General features: G+C 38.1%; 1 protein-coding gene across 4 annotated transcripts in view; it reads left to right on the forward strand.

The window, feature by feature from the left end:
* Positions 1–13,435, forward strand: part of ADAMTS9 (ADAM metallopeptidase with thrombospondin type 1 motif 9) — a 153,901-nt gene that overhangs the window by 57,733 nt on the left and 82,733 nt on the right. For all 4 annotated transcript variants that reach the window (XM_039851774.1, XM_039851777.1, XM_039851776.1 and 1 more), the window contains 3 exons: positions 6,887–7,053; positions 7,146–7,275; positions 8,256–8,382. In XM_039851774.1, the coding sequence (XP_039707708.1) occupies positions 6,887–7,053; positions 7,146–7,275; positions 8,256–8,382 (424 nt within the window). The remainder of the gene's footprint in view (positions 1–6,886; positions 7,054–7,145; positions 7,276–8,255; positions 8,383–13,435) is intronic.

Below are 13,435 nucleotides of genomic sequence, written 5' to 3' on the forward strand. Positions count from 1 at the left end.
ATTACTAGAATGGCCTACCTTGTTACTCTATAGATTCTTCATCCTTCTCTCAACATGCTCAGGCATATGATTAATTCATGTCTGTTCCTTACATTTAAACCACAACACACCAACAACCCCGTGTTCATTTTCAACAGTTTGCTCAGCCCAGTCCCACTTTAATTTATTATTCCGTAAACTGCAATAAGTGATTATGAAATTTGCCCAACCATTTTTAATTAAAAGAAGGACATGGGGAATGGGGTCATGACTGAAAGGGATTCAGCTGGTCACCTTGTATAACCAGACTCCTTCTAGCCATGAAAAGCAGCACAACTTGCACTCAGATCTAGAGGAAATCAGGGCAGTCTTGCTAGGCAGTCAACTTTTAAGAAAAATGAATGTACTAATGTACTTTCTCTCATATTATCCAGACAGGAACTCTATTTATCCATCTTAATATAACCTCTACATAGAGACTTACTCCAAACATTTGGACATATTGAGCTGGTAAATGAGGATTCATTGAATCAAATTAGAATCTGTGTATCTTGGAATGTCTGCATGAAATCCTTCATAAAGTAGACAATGATCTTTTAGTTAAGCATGCTAATCAAGTATAATCAAGTATAATCAAGTATAATATTTATACATGACTCTGTTATAGCATTTTCTGCAGCGTATCATAATTCATCAATCAACCGTTTATTTACTACAGGCACTGTTCTGGGCATAATGAATAAGAGAACAAAAAAAAATAAAAATCTGTTTTCTGGGTACTTACTTTTTAGTGTGAGTCAATAGACAATAACTTTATAAACCAGCAGTCTATATACCATTAGACGATGATAAGTGCTATTAGAAAATACAGCCACATACGGGAAATTGAGATTTTGAGGGAGGAGTTGAAATGTTTGAAATGTTGCAAGAGATAACAAGATACCTGGGTGGAAAGCATTTCAGGCAGAGGAAATAGCCAGTGCAAAATCCTTGAAGGAGGAGCAGGTCTAGATTGTTCTAAGAATAGAGGGAGGCCAGTATGGCTGGATCTGAGTAAGCACAGAGGAGAGTCCTAGATGGTTAAACAGGTATCAGGACTAGATCTAGATCTGAAAGGGCCATATAACCACTGAAAGGATTATACTCTAAGAGACATGGGGAGCTAGTAGAGATTTTAAGCCGAAGAATAACATATAATCATATTTATATTTTCAAAGGAGTGCTGTAGCTTTATGTCGAGAATAGATGGTGGGGGAAGGGTACAGGGTAGAAACAAGAAAACTGGTTAGGAATTTATTACAATAATCCATGCGAGAGATGCTGGTGGTTTGACCCTATGTGGGAGCCGTGGAAGTGTGGAGCGTGGTAAAATTCTGGATATCTTTTGAAGGTGGAGGCATCATGATTTGTTGACGGATTAAATATCATATGTGAGAGAAAGAGAAGGTGACGCCAAGGTTTTGACCTGAGCGACTGAAAGGCTGAAGTTGCCATTAATTGAGACAAAACCACTTGTTTATTATTTTTCCATATGACCACTCGTGTTTTAAGGTCGGATACTCTATCTTTATAACTTTAGCTCCTCTTGTAAAGCCTACACATGATGCTAGGTACATGCTGAATTGTTGAACAACTATTGCTCATGCTGCCTTTACTGAGTACCTACTACGTGCTCAATGGGGGATGGGGTTATTACGGAAATAGACAGAATCGTTTCTTTTTTAAAAGATCATAAAGTCTTACTTGGAATCATTTACTCAGTGTCTGAATCAGCTTTCCACATCCCAGATATCTAAATGAGTGGTAACTTTATAAGACCAGTTAACAAAGTTCTTGGGGACTCTTTTCAAATTGGTTTTTGGCAATCCCACATTTCTCATTCCACCATTGTGTAAAATGGGTCAAGCATTTTTCTTCATGCGCTGGGTTATAAATTTGAGCATGTGACTGCTGTGGCCTTACTACTTCCTAATTAAATCCAGCAGCATTGCATACAACTTCCTTTATGAATTAATTTCCTGAGAGCTGAAAGCCATGCTGACCTGCTCCTTTCTTCTCCTGGAAAGGGAGAGGATTCTCCTGTATTCTTCCCCTTCTCGGAAAAATAATCTCCTTCCAAGTAGTGGCCTCGATTCAATTCAACTTCATCAGCAGGTCATGCGCCTGAACTGAGGAGGGCCTCCCGATAACCTTTTATTCTTCACTGGAAGTTTATTCATCTCCTTCTGAAGAGTGAAAGCAAAATTAAAGATTTGTCATCTGGGGCAAGCAGTCTGAGACAGTCATGGCTATAGTGGAATATTATGGTAAAGTCACCTGTTGGCAAAGGAACGTCTCTCTGGACACACATGAAAAGTGCGCAAGCGTAGATGGCAAGTCACAGTTCACTGAGTGTGAAAGTCGAGACCTCAGAGCCTTTGAACCCTGCAGTGGTTTCTTAACAAGTTAGGATGAATACGATGTCATCAGATCTGGCATGTGTAAATGTTTACTCCTGGCTTAACGGAAGGTGCGGTAAATACTCTAAGAAGGTTTAAAATCCCACAGTTGAGTTTTGCTCGAGTCCAGTGCCAGCTGTTCCATGCTAAGCAATCTTCATCCTTATTTCTCATATTTTTTTAAAGGTCAGCCAAGCCATACTCTTTCCGCATTTTTCGGTGAGGGAGCAGTTTCCAGGAGAGAGGGCCTTTGTAGCAACCCAGCTCTGATGGGTGAAATGGGGGGGAAACCAACCCAGGAAATTAGCTCCCCTAATCGCATTAGTGGGAGGTTGGGCAGTAGACTGTTGTTTTCAGGAAACTATTTGTTTCACAAGGTACCGAAGCAGAAAGGCTCCCTGTCAAAGGTCGTCCTTTCACATAGACCCCTCCCTCCTGTTGGGTTAAAGCCAAGCTGCTCCTAGTGCCACCATGTTTGTATTTCTTTAGGAGAAAAAGGAGCCATTTCCGTGATACTTTTTTTGTCTCCAGTACACTTAGCCCTCGATTAGTTGTGGCAATGAGAAGACAGGAATCAATTCAGTTCAAGATAAAGCAGGAACTTTATTTCACCTGATGATTCCTATCTCATTCCCTACTGTCTTCTGGGATAAGGAGCATGCAGTGAAGGGTGAAATGGTCAAGGCAGCATAAGCATGAAAGGAAGCCTGGAGACATTGGAAAGGAGCCCCAGAATTCACCTAGAATAAACGATTGCTCTTTGAATACAGCAAAACTAATCGCTTAATTTACAGAACTGGCCTTGCGACATCTCATTTTCTCCCTTTGGGTGAAACATCAGTTGGGTAGCTAGCAGGCAACTTCGCTTTGAAAGAACTAGGTGATTTCATTGGCAGTATATCCTGCCATCACCGTGTAGGTGACTCACATTAGGAGGCAGCCTCAGGATGCCTGAGGTGCCATGGAAACAACCTCATCTCCAATCAGTGACCCACTGAAACTCCTGCATCTTGCATGGCTGGTGAGTCTCACACGGCAGGAGCTGCACGGGAGATAAAGTTGTCACAGGTTTACACTGACAAAGAAACAGTTATGTGTCCGAAAGCACTCTGTTCTCCGTGTCATGAATGTCAGTTCAAGCAATCAATCCTTCTTTCACCGTCCTCAGCACCTACTATGGGCTGAGACACTTCTTAGCCTTATAAAAGTGCAATTTTAGATGGTTGCTTTATTAAAGGGGCTCATACAGTCTAGCAAAACAAATAATTTAAGTTTTTTTTAAAAATCCATAGCTAAACGTATTTGGTTTCTACTTGTACATAAGAGAAAGAATGCATGAATTCATTTGCTCATTTAACAAGCAATTCTTTACTTCTTTCTTGGAATACATTAGTGATTAACAGGCTTTGGAGACAAACTTCTGTGGTGAGAATTCACTTGGACCCTGGAAAGTATTTTACTAATATTTAAGTCGTGCTTTTCTCATCCATAAATTAAGCATCTATAAAGGTATGATAGGGAGAGAGTCCATTTAAAGGCATTCTGATCTGCCAAGAACGGAAGGCTATGTGTACTATCGTGTTTAATGTTCCTAGCAATCCTATGAAAAATCCATTATACAGAAGGAGAAACTGAGGTTTAGAGAGGTTAAATAGCTTACCCAAGATCGCACAAATAGAAAATGGGAAGCATTGGAATCTTTATTGGTCTGACTTCAGGCCCTACACCCTCAACTACTTCGCTTTACTTTCTGTGGAAAACTGTATGGCTGACCTGACCCGCGGGTATATGTAACTGAAAATGGAGGTTTATCAGTGGAAATGAATGGTGAGGCTGGACAAATAGGTAGGTCAGTGTAAGTTTTGTAAAGCCACAGGAAAGTTGTGCTAAGGAATTCGAACTAAATTCTGTAGGTAGTAGGGACTACGAAAGAATTTTGAGCTAAGAAGAAGCAGCCAAGATTTTAGAGGTTTTTTTTTTTTTAATCTTTCTAAAAGCACTTTTCCTGTATCACCACATTCTTCCCCACTATTTCAAATGAAGGCATCTTATTCTTCCCTAGGGCCAAGATGGGGCTTACATGGGTGGGAATTCTGGTAATTAAAGTGCTGGATTAGGGACAGAATTCAATGTGATTAATTCCTGATCCTGCAAAAGAGTAGTCCTTGCATCAGGACAGTGTTCAATTGAATGAACTCTGTGAGGTTCACCTGTCCAAGAAAATAAGAACCCTGCTGCCACTGAGCTACAAAGAATATTCAGAGCTTCATCCCCTTTAATCTTCACATAAAGGTACAATACTTACTCTCCCTAAATCCTCTAAACCTCTTCTACGTCCATATGGCTTCTGGCCTACACGGTAAAAGACAGTGCACTACCTGCATCAACGAAAGACAGGTTAGAATCTGGCAAATACTTAAGACATTTTGGCCACTCCCCATCCCACAACCAAGACGGATGTCATTAAAATGATGCCCAGACATGATGCTGCCAATGACTTCTGCTCTGCGTAGTTTCTTGACATTGGCACCTGGGGTAAAACCTGTTTGCTATCCATGAGTTAATTTCCACATTTTCTTTCCTCACCTAAATACATTTCAAGGGTCCCCTTCCTGCTGAGATTTGCTAATCCTGTACAATTTACAAAAGGTAAGGAGGTCTTCTGCTAGTGTTTCGTTCAGAGCCGAAATGTTTAATAGTTCTGATTAATTGAGTGCCTATTTTATGTCCAGCTCACTACTTAGGAGGATTCATTATTCAAGGAATAGGGTTACTGGGGAGAAAAAAATAGTGGTATTTAAAAACAATATTCTAATAAATACTAGGGGGAACGATCTGATAGGGATTTGACCTTGAGAAGTTAATCAAAATGTATGAAAATAAATTTATTTTTCTTATGTTCAACGAAATTGTTTTAATTTCAATCATGCCCAGGTTTTTAGAATGGCGAAGAAAGCAATTGATAAATATTTTTGCCTAAATTTTCCAGTCAAGACATACGATAGCAGAGCAGTACATTTCTCACTGAACATTTGAATTTAACACTAAACTCTGAGACAGAGTCATATTTATAAAAACTTTCTGGGGCTTTATTCACTTTCTCAATACTCTTTCCTGACACTTTGATAAATATATTACTCCTTCTCAAAGCAGCTGTCATCTCATCTTCCTTGCCAATTTTCTTTCCTTAAGTTTTTAGCTAACTCTGTCAAGTTCTCTGTTGGCCAATATTTTGGCACTTAACTCAATAACGTTCTCTAACATTACTTTTTCATCTTCACTGATTGTTTTATCTTTTGCAAGATGTGTAGTAGATTCATTCATTCTTCCAAAGAAAGTATTTATTGAGCACCTACCAAGTGCTCTTTCAGCAGCTGCGGTATAGTAGTGAATAGGACAGTCCCCAAATCCTTGCCCTCATAGGGCTTACATTCTTGTTAGGAGAGAGAGAGCATAAATAAAGTGCTGTCTATGGAGAGAAACTAAGGTGGGAAATGGGATCTGTGCTGGCAGTGGGAAGGGGGCTGCTGTTTTAAGAATAATGGTCTGGGTTGGTATATTTTATTGTTTAACAAATTATCTCAAAACATAGTGGCTTAGAACAACAATTATATACTATCGCCCAGTTTGTGTGTCAGGAATTTGGGAGCAGCATACCTGGGTGTTTCTGACTTGAGGTGTCTCATGAGGTGGCAGTCAAGACTTCAGTTAGGACTGTGATCACAACTGAAAATTTAACTGGAGCTTGCGGATCCGCTTCCCAGGTGCCTCACTCAGACGCCGTTGGCAGAAGACTTCAGTTCTTCACTGCTATTTGCAAGAGGCCCCTCAATGGGGCTGCTTAGATATCCTTACAACATGGCAGCTAGACAGTCAAGGACAAGAAAGCCAGAAGTGCAGTGCCTTTGACCTAGACTTGGAAGTCACACTGTCATTTCCACCGTGTCCTAATGATTACACAATCAGTGCTATTCGGTATGCGAGGAGATGACGCAGGATGTAAATCCCAGGAGGCAAGGATCATTGGGCCCATACTGGAAGCTGGGTACCACAATGGGCCTCACTGAAAAAGTGGCATTTGAGTATCATATTGGCCATAGATTTTCAGGTTTCAACATCTGTCAAACAAAGAATAATAACAAAGATTCAATAAGCCCAACTACATCTAATATAGAGAGAGATATTTGGGCTCCAATTTTGTACACATTTTCAAGTCATAACACTTTTTCTTCCACCTATAATCTTATAACTGTGGGGCTTGTATAACCAACCCTAGGCAATTAGGATGCTTATATTATATTTCACTTAATTTTGACAGGCACCTTGAAGGGTATTTGAGTCCATGCCTATTTGGCTGAAAAGTCCACGCTCTTTACAGTCTGACTCTCTGCTGATCAAAATGTTATTTGATATTTCAAATAGCGAGTCATTGGCAGAAATCAGTGACTATTGTCTTTTCTCATCTATAGCTTTGTCAAACAGTAAAGGTGAATTCTTGCTAAATGGAGACTTCGTTGTCACAATGTCCAAAAAGGAGATCCGCATTGGGAATGCCGTGATAGAGTACAGTGGGTCTGACAACATAGTAGAGAGAATTAATTGCACAGATCGCATTGAACAAGAACTTTTGCTTCAGGTAAAATCTTGGCCATGAGCCCACAACCCTTTTCTTTCACTCGGAATTACCAGACCTACAAACATCCTCTCCATTTTGTTTGCACATCCCAGGTGTTGTCGGTGGGGAAATTATACAACCCTGATGTGCGCTATTCTTTCAATATTCCAATTGAAGACAAACCCCAGCAGTTTTACTGGAACAGTCATGGACCCTGGCAAGCATGTAGCAAACCCTGCCAAGGTATGAGCTTTTAGACTGAATTTGGGAGATTTGAGGTATTCTTCTTGTTCGTTTTCCCAGTTTTATTGAGATATAATTGACATTATAATATTGTATAAGTTTAAGGTGTACAATGTAATGATTTGATGTATTGTAAAATGATTACCATCATAAGTTTAGTTATCATCCATCACCACACATAATTACAATTTTTTTTTTTGTAATAAGAACTTTTAAGATCTACTCTCAGGAATTTTCAAATATGCAATATAGTATTGTTAACGATACTCACCATGCTGTACATTACATTCCCAGGACTTATTTATCTTATGACCAAAATTTTGTAGCTTTAACCATTTTCAACCCATTTTGCCCAACCCCCACCCCCACCTCTGGCAACAACTAATCTGATCTCTGTTTCTATGAGTTTGGTTTCTTTTTTAGATTCTGCATGTAAATGAGATCATACAGTTCTTCTTTCTCTGACTGACTTATTTCACTTTGAGGTATTTTTAATTTTTTTTTTAAAGAAAGAGCCAAATACATGCAATTTCTAAAACTTTCTGTCTGCATGCATTCTCTAATCTCCGTTCTCTGAGTCTGTCTTGTCACTTTTGGCTAGCAAATTAAGCTTTTTAAGATATTCAGGATCTTTTAGTTTCCTCATTCTAAGAGGTTCACATGTAGTTGTATTATATGTCATTTATTTTGTTTCCTTTTGTCTAAATTAGGGAAAGGCAAACAACAGCCAGTGGACCAAATTCACTGCCTGCTTTTATAAATAAAGTTTTATTAGAACACGACCACACCAATTTTTTACAGGAGCAGCTGCTTTTGCCCTGTAATGGCAGAGTTGAGTAGTTGCAACAGAGATCATATGGCCCACAAAATCAAAAATATTTATTATCTATCCCTTTACAGGAAATGTTTGTCAATCCCTGTTCTAAATAGTTTATGGAATAGGTTACTCTGTCTGAATAATTTTTTTCCTTCCTGCGTAGGGGAAAGGAAACGAAAACCCATTTGTACCAGGGAATCTGATCAGCTTATAGTTTCTGATCAAAGATGTGATCGGCTGCCCCAGCCAGGACCTATTACTGAACCCTGCGGCACGGATTGTGACCTGAGGTAAGGCCAGTGTTTCTTCATGGTCTTTACTACTGAGCTGTGAGGGTCTTGTAAGAGGTCTCTGAATGTGAGGAGCAGAAGGAAGGAATGTTGGTCTTTAGTGCCCCTTCCTTGTATTTCTGTGAAAGAAGTGTTAGCTAATTTCTCATCCCTCTAAACCAGTTATCAAAGACACCCCTGTAAATTTCTCTCCTCTCCTAAGAATTAAAAGTAGCTAATAGAGTATGGCACTTGCCAAAAAAGTTCTCATTTGCCCCTCACAACTCACTGTGTAGGTATTATTATAATTGAATCACATCTTATGCAAAAATTCGGTTTGAGAGTCAACAGAAAGGGGGAAGCTTTATTCCTGAAAGTGCCTGTAATGTTTTGTATCTGCTCAGAGTGTATATACTACAGTAGAACTCATGCATGTGAAAGTTGCAATGCAGTAAGGTAGAGTCATAGGAGTCAGAAGAAAATCTATATACAGATGTCTAAATATCCAAATAGTTCTGTATTTTCAAAAAGTCTAAAATCTGAGGAAAGAAATGGTGGATGGGTGGAGAATTTTAAAGCTTTCCCATTTGCCTGCCAAGTTGACTATGTCATATCTGAGTATTCAGTAGCCTGGAAGTTGCACTGTATAGTCTACACATCAGTAAAATGTAGGTAAGATGAGTCAATGCTTTATCCTCCTTTTACAGAAGATAAATTATAAATGTAGAAAGGTATGAGAATTTGTCAAGGTCTCACCATTCATAAATAGCCAAGTGAATACTTAAGCATTTTGCAGGTTTCACCAAGTAAAATCCTGTCACGTGATATTGGCAGCCAGCCTATAATGCTAGAGTGAAGATGATAAGGCATTTTCAAGATTATACGAGAAAAAGAGGAATACTGTGATCAATTAGTAATGTCTGTCATGGGAATAGGAGGGGAAGACATGGTACGAATGCCACATCTTTGCCAGTCTGGATCTGAAGCCTCCAACTTCAAAGTTCTGGCTCTTTCTACATTTCTACACTTCTTCCCTACCCAATATCACTGACCTGCTTGCTCATTAGCTTCTCAAAAAGCACTGACAAAAGTCATTGTAGAAAGAAAAACCCAAGACATTAAAAGGCAGACATTTACAGTAGGCAGCATTAACTCTTGTCCATCTAAACCCATTGCTTCAGCCAATTGAGTTAAATAAGAGTTAAAAGAAAGGCCTTTTCAGAAAAATGGCTAATGCTGAACTCAATTAATCACTAAAGTTTAGGGAGAAAACATTGAATTGATGGGTATATTCCTTGAGGCACAACCTCAATAATTGGGAAAGGTAACATTTTCTAATAGCCTTATATCAAATTATCACTGATAACGTCATTATATCACTAATAATTAATAATTAATTAATAGTAATTGTATTATTCATAGTGGTAACTACTCTGCAAGTGATAATAGTCAACCATTTACTAAGAACTATTTTTAAGTTATGTATTATCCTATTCATTATTTTACATTAATAGGATAGTTCTTATCTTATTATCTTATATATATAATTTTATTCTATTAATATCTTATTATATTAATGTCCCATTAATTATCTTACTAATAACCTATTAATTCCTTAAACGACATAATGACATAAGTATTATTATTCACAATTAACAAATAAGGAAAACACAGGCTGAGAGAAGTTAAACAAATTGCCCAAGGTCCCACAACTAGTTAGTGAAGGGGCAGGATTTAAAAGTGGTCTGACTCTTGAGCCTGTCCTCTTAAACCCTAGGAGAAAACTGTTTTAATTTTTAATTCAGTCGTAATGAGTGATACTCATTGTTCCCATTTTGTGTAGCTTTTCTTCCTTTGTAGAAAGAAAAACTCCCAGGAGTTTTCTGCCCATCCCTATTCCATACCTTACCTGGGCCTCTTAGCTGTCATTTCTCCACTGGTTGAATCAGACTGGGCTGGGAGAGTCTGAGATAATAAATGCAGATATTGTGAAATGCACATTTGTAACACTAAGCATGCACTTATAATCGTAGGGAAGGCAAGTTTGTGCAAAACATTCTGAGTAATAGAACATGGTCATAAAAAATAAATGACTCTTTAAGAGACCTGCTTAAAGTTTACTCAAGGAGCACCAATTTGAGCATAGAGATGTTTGAACTGTTACTTCAAGAAGCTAAATTTTTCTACTTCAGATTCCAAAATAAGCCACAATTTAGTTTGTAATGATGCTGGCTAATTGATGTTCTTCATAGTTTCTCCTGCACTGGAAACTTTCAGATGTAAAATAAAAATTAAAGCAAATGTTAGAGAGGAAATACATTGCAAGGTAGCTTCAAATCCATGAGACTTTATGTAGAATTATACAGAAGATCTCAACTGTATTTCTCCTCAGACTGAATTATTGGTTTATGTGGTGTTACATGATACTTATAACTTGACCGGAAAATAAAACACCAAGAGTAATCTTCGTAAAGCTACTTATCTTGAGTGGTGCCATGTGTGTTAAACGCTACACATGCCTTGCCTCATAATCTTCCTAGTAGCCCTATGAAATGGATCCTCCTTTCCTCCATTTCACGGATGAGGAAGCTGAGTCTAGGTAACCTCCTGAGGGTTAATAGCTAAAAATTGTTAGAGCTTGCATTTACACCTCAGTCTTTCTGATTCCATAATTCATCATCTGACTTATTAAACATCATTTCACAATGCCTAGGTAAAACTAGGGCTTAAAATTTTTTCATTTTATACAGTAAGTGTGTCAAAGGTGCTAGTCTAAATTTCCTATACAAAGAAAATCACCTGTTTTTATATTTAAAAAGAAATACTTAGACTCTACTGAGACCAAAGGAAGACAGCCACTCAGGAAACAGGCTTGGATAATATTAGCACCTCTGACTGATTAAAGAGAAGAAGGTGAAGGAATCGTAGCCATGTCTTTTGGTAGAAATATCTGATAGAAGTGACAGGCCTTAAGAATAAGAATTAAAAAATGAAATGAAAAAAAGAGTTAAGGATTAGCTTATAAAGCCCCATAATTAGACAGGTGCATGCTCGTGTCCAAAATTAAACAGAAGATCATGTTTATTTGTCATTATTCAAACTCGTATCTTCGCGGCTTTTCTAGATTGTTGGGAAAATAAAGTTGTTCACTGAAAAACATACAGAGACACAAACTGAGCTCAAATAAAGTGTTCCATCTTTCTTCTGTCAACCTGACAGTTGCTCTAATTGTGATTTATACTAATTATCGTCAAGTGACTGTGCAAAACTAGAAGGCTGAAGAGAGGATTGTAACTTACTGGTCAAACTCTAACCTAGTGTTTCCCAAAGCACACTTGTGCAACACTAGCTCCACAAGATGATCCACGACAGACCAGTGTGTTTGAGGGGACCTGCTGACCGTCTTGTCCACTGTGTGGAGATTCACAATGCTGATTAATGTTCCGAAGGCTCTGAGAAGTTCTGCAGTGTAGAACTCTGCTTAAATCAGTAGCTCCGCCAAAATATTTAATGCCACAATGTCCCACACATTCACAGAAACATACACATATTTTCTGTCCCTGCTTATTAACGAACACTTTGCTTTTCTGAAATACAATAAATACAATTGTTACATGAAATGAACTGAATGAATTCAAAACACTGAAGTTGTGACAACCTTCCAGTGAGAGAATATGAAGTAGACGATAGCATTTTGAGAAGAACTTTCCCAAGGCAGTTTATAACCTTTCACAGACTCTTCCCGGTTCTCTGCTCAGATTCTGGAGATTTTGTGAATATCAGGGAGACTCTACTATAATTTTCCAGCCTGAACTGCTGGGGTGTAATCTTGTGGGGGCAGGACTCCTGCCTCCCTCATCCAGGATGGAAAATAACCTTTCCACAAGGAAATGATGAAGGCAAAGAGAAGGTAGCCAAGAATCAAAGGGCAAATGAAATTTCCAGATGCCTCTATTGAATTGGTCCATATTTTTGCCTCACTTCCTTAGGGAAGTGAGAGTTTGCCCAGATTAAACTTTGACAGGATGAGATAAAGCATTGTTTTACAGTTCCTCGTTTAACATGTTCTGGTTGGAGCAAAATCCCTAAAATACTTTGTCACTCTAACGGAAAATCTCAGTAGCCCACTTTACTTGCCAAATGTAAAAGTAGATCAACTCTGACCTACTTTTGAGCATTTGTGAGAAGTTCCAAGTTAAGCATGTGTCCAGTGCTCCTAATTTCTTCCTGAGTCCTCCCCATGTACAGGTGTGGGTGGAAGAATTCTTAGGGCGTTGATATTCACCAAACCACCGATTTTCTGAGCAGTAGAGAATTAACAATCAAGAGGGAGTCCAAATGAAGATTATAAAGTAATTAATCTTTTGGGATTGCTAGATTTAATCAACAAAATAAATTTCAAGTTCATTTATTTAGACTATTCCATTTAGTTTAAGCATATTTTTCTTTTTTAATTTAAGCATCGACCATGTTCCTAGGGCATTAAAAGAACTAGTCATTTATTCTGAGCACCTACTGTGCCAAGAAAGGCTCATTTTAGGTGCTATAGATACAAAGGTACTATAGGTGCCAAATTTGTAAATTCAAATCTAATTTTAAAAAGATATAATTATGGAGCCGCGAGAGATGAATAGGTGGAGCGCATAGGATTTTTAGGGCAGTGAAATATTCAATATGATACTATAATGATGGATATATGCCATTATACATTTGTCCAAATTCATAGAATGTAAAACACCAGAAGTGAACCCTAATGTTAACTATGGACTTTGAGTGATAGTGATGAATTAACGTAGGTCGTCAATTTGAACAAATATGCTACTCCAGTGGGAGACGCTGATAATAGAGGCAGCTGTGTGCATCTGTGGAGGCAAGGGGTATGATAGAAAATTTCTGTACTTTCCTCTAAAATTTGCCATAGACCTGAAATCACTCTAAAAAAGTTTTTTTTTTAATTGTATAATTGATATATAGATCTTCAAGAAACTTCCAGTCATTATTCACAGATTGTAATGTAGACAGTTTAGCATACTCAGAATTCATAATTGCAGTCCAAATTATCCATTTATTTTCA

This window comes from Pteropus medius, unplaced genomic scaffold (genome assembly GCF_902729225.1).
Source record: "Pteropus medius unplaced genomic scaffold, Ma_sr-lr_union100, whole genome shotgun sequence".
Taxonomy (NCBI): Eukaryota; Metazoa; Chordata; class Mammalia; order Chiroptera; family Pteropodidae; genus Pteropus; species Pteropus medius.